Source organism: Coregonus clupeaformis, chromosome 21, assembly GCF_020615455.1.
Source record: "Coregonus clupeaformis isolate EN_2021a chromosome 21, ASM2061545v1, whole genome shotgun sequence".
In the NCBI taxonomy this organism is placed as follows: domain Eukaryota; kingdom Metazoa; phylum Chordata; class Actinopteri; order Salmoniformes; family Salmonidae; genus Coregonus; species Coregonus clupeaformis.
Genome location: NC_059212.1, coordinates 17,099,465 through 17,106,127, shown reverse-complemented (window position 1 = coordinate 17,106,127; position 6,663 = coordinate 17,099,465). Strand labels below are relative to the sequence as shown.

Genomic DNA, 6,663 nt, shown 5'->3' with positions numbered 1-6,663 from the left:
TACTGGTCAAGACCAAGAACAGTGTTCATAATGATTTTATTCTGTGTTTATCATATGTATGCACATATAATCTCTATACAATACAACATACGATCAGAGTAGCATGACAGACCACTGAACAGAAACAGTAAAAAAAAACTAAATCATCAATAAATAAATAGTTCAATAAATAAACAAATAATTTAGGTATAGATGTTGTAATACTAATATTGTGTCTGCATGCTTACTGGAACACCCTCATGTATCATTTCTGTACAAACACACAAATTGTTATTTTCAAGTACAAGTGGCGTTTTGACTATGTACAGTTATGTTCATGAGGCTACTTGACCGTATTGAAGAAAGGCCAACATGTCAACCGAGGAAATCAGGAAGCACTTTATGAGACCCACATCCACACACACACACACTCACCTCTAAACACTGATGCACACAAAACGACACGCACACCCACAAACCGGCACGCACGCACAAACACACGCACATGTCAATAACACACACACAGACCACCAGCACTAGGAGACCCTGATTTGACAGACTGAATTTCCATCTCTTCCTGAGAAATAACACAGAGCTAAGCCTGCTGAACCACATGACAGAGACAGTCACATGGCCTTCCAGGAGCATCACGCTGGCCCACTTGAGATTTAACTAATATACCCAGAAACAGTTTACTAATAAAAATAAACCACTGAACTTGCTACTGGAAAAACATTGTTAAGGAATAAAACTACTTGCATTCTTAGTGTACCTCTGTTTTTAGGGTATTTCATATTGGGTGGCTCATCATCGCAAAGATCCTCAGTTGTCATAAATCCACTTTAGACACCCATCAGACTTTACAAAATGGAAAGCAGGTTTAGTTAAGAACATATATCAAAGAATATTGTCTATAGTTGTCCTTGTACCAAGAATTACTAAAAAGTTTAAACAGATATTTCTCTAGAATAAGCAACTATGTCGTAACAATAGACAGCTTCAGCATAATAAACCAACAGAATTGGCTACAGAAATATAAAGGCATCCTTTTTGTCTCAAATCTCTGATCTTTACAGATGGGATTTCAAAACCAAAGTGTTCAGTTGTTTTACACATTTACTTGATCTGATTTCAAACAAATATTTCTTAAGCATAATATACCCTGTTCATTTGCCAATTATGTTACAATCAAAGAAAAAAGATTGAGGGTTGAATGGGACATGAAGCAAGGGATTCTGTTTGGCCCATGCTTAGGTGAAAGTACAAAGAGCTAAAGAAACCAAATGTTCAAACATAATTATGTTTGCTTTCTGTTAAGATATCAACAGCTGTCTACATTGAATAAGAACACTATACATTTCGCAAGATCATGGTGGATGTTACACAGGTGTGGGTAAAAGTGCTCAACTTTTTAAAAGAAGGATCACGAAGCGGTCATCTTCAGGCGAGGATCTATGTTACATAGATGGAAACAAGACCAGGATCAAATTTGTGAGAGACAGATAATAATATGTAAGAGAAACAACTATACCGGTGGCATTTCTCTTCCCACTACAGAGAAAATAGTGTGACTATATTACAAACACCCTGCACTTACCTATCAGTGGGAGTAGGTCTCTGTGTTTTTGCCCACAGGAACCATACTGTTAAAAGCTTATGTGTGTTTACCTGTGTGTTTGTGTTCTAGCGGTGTGTGAGGTGTACTGTAAGTTAATCTGTGTGTGTGTGTGAGCCAGAGTGTGTGTGTAGTGGTGAAGGTGTGCCTGCCACAGGGCTCATAGCCTGGTTTGGGCCTCGGGGATATAGATCTCGATGCTGTCTGCGCTCTCGGTGGCTGAGTTCTGCCTCACCGACGCAGCTCGCTTGGCAGCCATCAAGCGCTTTCGTGCATCCAGCCTCTGCTTCTCGGAGCTCTCCAGGGACCTATCTCGGGCCAGGGGAGGCTGACCTTTTGGGGGTTTCTTTGGCACAGGAGGAGGGATCCGTCTCTCCTGAACAGGGATGACAAATAGTCAGTTAGCCACCTCCCAGGAGCGCAGACAGCATTCACACACCTATTGCAGCACACGGCTAGCGCTACAGAGAGACAACCACACGCGATGCAGCGACTGCATGAGGTACGGTGGCCCAGCGAGGTCAGGCCTCGTGGTGCGTGCCAGATGGAATGACTTCTCAAAACCAGCTCACTGTCGACAAGAACAACAAAACAAAAACATGGAGAAGCGGTCAGAAAATCAAGAGTATAAAATGCAACAGCCATGATACAGAACAGTAAAAACAACTCTACTGACTTTAATACAACACATGACAGGAAAACGGCAACATTCAACAACTTTTGGGTGTGAGGTTTTTCACTGTGTTAAAATAGGATTGTGTATAAAACTATTGATGGTGTATATGTTGTAATGTGTGACTCATGCCATGTAAAGCACTTAATAAGGTATTGGGTACATCTAATAAACCCTCACCATCTAGACAAAAGTAAGTTGTTGCCAAACCCCCCAAAAACATTGATACAGTATGTTAATAAATAATAATTATGAAGTTACAACAGCGATACTAGATCATGCAATGAGTTAGAAAGCTACTGATTTGTTTCGGCATGATGAGTATGTCTCAGCCGGTCGGTATCATGATGTACTCTGTGTCATACACAAACAGACACTAGCTGGTCCTGGACGCCTGTTTTACCTTTCTCTCCGGGGGGTCCAGGGGCCTCCAGTTGTTGGCCTTCAGCTGGTGCAGTTCGTCAAACTTCAGGCTGATGTTCTCAATGGACAGCTGGAGCATGTCCCAGAAACCAGCCAGGTCCTGAGAGATGGGCCGCGGGTGGGCATTGGGCTTCTGATCACAGATCAGTAAAGAGGGGAAGAACAAAACAGAGTTTTATCTCAGCTTTAATGTGAAGAACAGGGGGAGTGGGACAAAGGAAGCTGGAGAACTAGAAAAGTCACCCACCAGATTCTCCTCACAAAGCTCCCGGAACTGCTGGAATTTCTGTGACATCAGGAGCTGAGCACTTCCCACAGCAAGCCTTATTTTCCCCAAGACTGTGGAGAGGAAGACAATGTAAACACATATCAGATAGCACACACACACACACCAGTGGAGGCTGTTGGAGGAAGAACTCAGAGGACTGGCTCAGTGTAATGGCTGGAATGAGTCCACCTAATTGTACCTATCACAGGTACAATTACGCACAAGTACGCAGCACCAGCCTCCACTGACACACACACACACACTTGTGATAGGTAGTGGTATAAGTGCCTTTGGACCGGCCAGACTCACCGTCATCAGGCAGGTCGTTCTCCTGTTCGTCCTGCTCCATCTGTCTGCACCAGCCCTCCATGCGGTCTGTCTCAGCCTGCAGCAGCTTGAGGAACCAGCGCCCGTCCCGCTGACACACGGACCTCTGGACCACCTCCAGGGGGTCTTCGGTCAAGCTGTCGATCCATGGATCGGGCGGGGGCAGGATGGATGGGTCGAAGCCCACGTCATCGTAGTCGTCTGAGTTACAGGCGTGGTAGTGGTTCCCCGAGCCCTGGATGCTGACGGTGGAGGCTGGCGAGGTGGCGGCGTCGCGGGAGTACTGGTGTGACACAGAGACTGAGGAGGGCAGGTCTGTCTCTGGGGAGTCCAGGGGGCTGTCTAACATGTCAGGCATGTCCAGGTCAGCCTGTACTGCGGCTGTTACACTGTTGGAGCGGGTGAGCCGCCGGTATCTGCCAACAGGGGGAGACAGACATCAGTGCCCAGTCTGAGGTGACCTGACCAGGAAAAACTCTGAACCCCAGTTTAAGCCTATATAGGGCCAGAGTTTTTCCGGGTCAGATCATGTGGTCAGAAAAACCCCAGGCCCTGAATTTAATCCATTCTGATGGATGGAAGGTGTATTTTACCACATTTTGAGCCAATCCATTGCACCATGAATGAACATCCCACATAGAGAGGTAGTGTGGGAGGTGCACAGAGACACAGAGTGAGGGAAGGGAAGGGAAGAGGCCCTAGGCTGCAGTCATCATGGAGCAGGCTACTACTGTGAAACACCACCCACCATGACTATTCCTTTAGAGCGAGCGCCCTACACTATAGACACACAGCAGAGCTGTCCAAGAACAGCCTTACAATGCCGATGACTATTGATGCTATATTTGTCCTGTACAACGCATAGGGTGGAGCAGAACACACGTAGGAACCAGGAAGAAATATACAATAAGGTTTATAACGTGAATAATTTCACTCTGATTCATATTAAAACTCCCACAGTCTTTAGTATGACTAGGCTGCTGTAGTGGGCGGTCAGTGATCCTCATTAACAGAAGTTGAGACACCAGCTGCAGCAAGTCTACCAGGATTATTTCTCTAACTTCTATCTCCGGCATAGAAAAAAAAAGTCTACAGAGTGTAGGCGTTTGGTTTGCCTTGTCAGACTGCAGTCGCAGGTTAGCTGGAGAGGACACAGCTGAAGTCACTGAAGAGGTGTCACCGGCGAGGCCAACAGACAAACACAACTGTCCGTTTCACTAGCACAACTGTTCCACTGCATTCACAACCCTAGGCTCAGTCTTCTTCCCCCAGCATCCCTCATGACTCCCTTGGTAACGGCCTTCATTTGTAAATGGATGCCTTTCTCTGGACTTTCACACAAAAGGTCATGAAGGCAAGAAACAGTGAGCGACTGACATTCTGATCTGACTGAGAGAGAGGGGAGAGAAGAGAGCGAGAGAGACAGGGAGAGGGTGACAGAGAGAGAGAGAGAGAGACAGAGACAAAGAGGCAGAGACTCACCCCCTCTCGTCCTCCACCTGGACCCCAATTGATTGGAACTTGAACTGGTCCTCCATCTCCAAAGCTTCCTCTTCTGGCCCGTCCACCTGGAAATAAAATCATCAAAGAAAGAAATTGAACGATAAAATATAGATTTATCTCTCAGTCACTACAATATACACGCAGTTTCCCAACTCCAGTCCTCCAGTACCCCCAACAGTACACATTTTTATTGTAGCCCTCAACAAGCACACCAGATTCAACTTGTCAACTAATCATCAAGCCCTGGATTAATTGAATCAGGCATGTTTGTCAAGGGCTACAACATAAATGTGTGCTGGTCGGTGGTAATGGAGGACAGGAGTTGGGAAACTGATATACAGAACACCAGGCTGAAGTAAATGTAAACATCTGCCACTAGAGAACAGTATAGAGCAAAAGTAGAACCACATCCTGTCAACTCAGAAAGGGGATGGGGATCCAGTCTCTCAAAACCTGGCTCTTGTTTCACCTAATACATTTCTTATTATTCCCATATCAGATCAAACTAAATGTCAAAGGACACCTCAAAAGTTGTTGTGAGGTAGTGTCTACCACAGACCTGGATGCCGATGGACAGCTGGCACTTGGCCCTCCTGGCCTGCTCCTTCCTGCTGTCCTCAGTGATCTGGGCCAGGGCAGAGGTGGTGGTGATGGTTATGCTGCTGTTTGAGACATGCTGACTGGCGGGGCCGTGGACCTGGGCGTTGGCCGCTTCGATGGCTGCCGTCAGGGCCTTCATGCTGTCGATGCTCTCCGTGGAGTTGGACAGGGCTGACTGGACGGTCATGTCTCCCCGGGGGTGGCTGTCCCTGTTCCCCTGGCCATGGCCATCAATGTAGGCATCCTGGGCTGACTCAGTGCTGCTCTGGGCTGTGATAGAGATGAAGGGTTTGGAGGTGGTGGTGCGGGGCGGCACCGGGGGTGGGGTCTTCTTATAGGTGGTGATGCATGATGACACTGTGGGGAACCATGGGAGAGATACAGTACTTGTGAGGCAGTAGGATATTTAACACACACACATAAACAAACATGCACAGTATGTCATAGAGTTACAACATATCAAAGTATGAATGTACAGTGGGGAAAAAAAGTATTTAGTCAGCCACCAATTGTGCAAGTTCTCCCACTTAAAAAGATGAGAGAGGCCTGTAATTTTCATCATAGGTACACGTCAACTATGACAGACGAATTGAGGGAAAAAAAATCCAGAAAATCACATTGTAGGATTTTTTATGAATTTATTTGCAAATTATGGTGGAAAATAAGTATTTGGTCACCTACAAACAAGCAAGATTTCTGGCTCTCACAGACCTGTAACTTCTTCTTTAAGAGGCTCCTCTGTCCTCCACTCGTTACCTGTATTAATGGCACCTGTTTGAACTTGTTATCAGTATAAAAGACACCTGTCCACAACCTCAAACAGTCACACTCCAAACTCCACTATGGCCAAGACCAAAGAGCTGTCAAAGGACACCAGAAACAAAATTGTAGACCTGCACCAGGCTGGGAAGACTGAATCTGCAATAGGTAAGCAGCTTGGTTTGAAGAAATCAACGGTGGGAGCAATTATTAGGAAATGGAAGACATACAAGACCACTGATAATCTCCCTCGATCTGGGGCTCCACGCAAGATCTCACCCCCGTGGGGTCAAAATGATCACAAGAACGGTGAGCAAAAATCCCAGAACCACACGGGGGAACTAGTGAATGACCTGCAGAGAGCTGGGACCAAAGTAACAAAGCCTACCATCAGTAACACACTACGCCGCCAGGGACTCAAATCCTGCAGTGCCAGACGTGTCCCCCTGCTTAAGCCAGTACATGTCCAGGCCCGTCTGAAGTTTGCTAGAGTGCATTTGGATGATCCAGAAGAGG

At 46.1% G+C, this 6,663-nt stretch overlaps 1 protein-coding gene across 5 annotated transcripts in view; it reads right to left on the bottom strand.

Moving 5' to 3' along the window:
* Positions 1 to 6: 6 nt before the first annotated feature.
* Positions 7 to 6,663, bottom strand: part of dlgap1a (discs, large (Drosophila) homolog-associated protein 1a) — a 113,359-nt gene continuing 106,702 nt past the window's right edge. For 2 of the 5 annotated variants that reach the window (XM_041842124.1, XM_041842123.1), the window contains 6 exons: positions 5,348 to 5,745; positions 4,768 to 4,853; positions 3,268 to 3,701; positions 2,938 to 3,029; positions 2,671 to 2,823; positions 7 to 1,970 (listed from right to left, as the gene is read on the bottom strand). In XM_041842124.1, coding sequence (XP_041698058.1) covers positions 1,755 to 1,970; positions 2,671 to 2,823; positions 2,938 to 3,029; positions 3,268 to 3,701; positions 4,768 to 4,853; positions 5,348 to 5,745 — 1,379 coding nt within the window. In that variant the 3' untranslated portion in view covers positions 7 to 1,754. Of the gene's footprint in view, positions 2,166 to 2,670; positions 2,824 to 2,937; positions 3,030 to 3,267; positions 3,702 to 4,767; positions 4,854 to 5,347; positions 5,746 to 6,663 lie in introns of all 5 variants that reach the window. The other 3 variants (XM_041842126.1, XM_041842125.2, XM_041842127.2) reach the window with 2 other exon arrangements.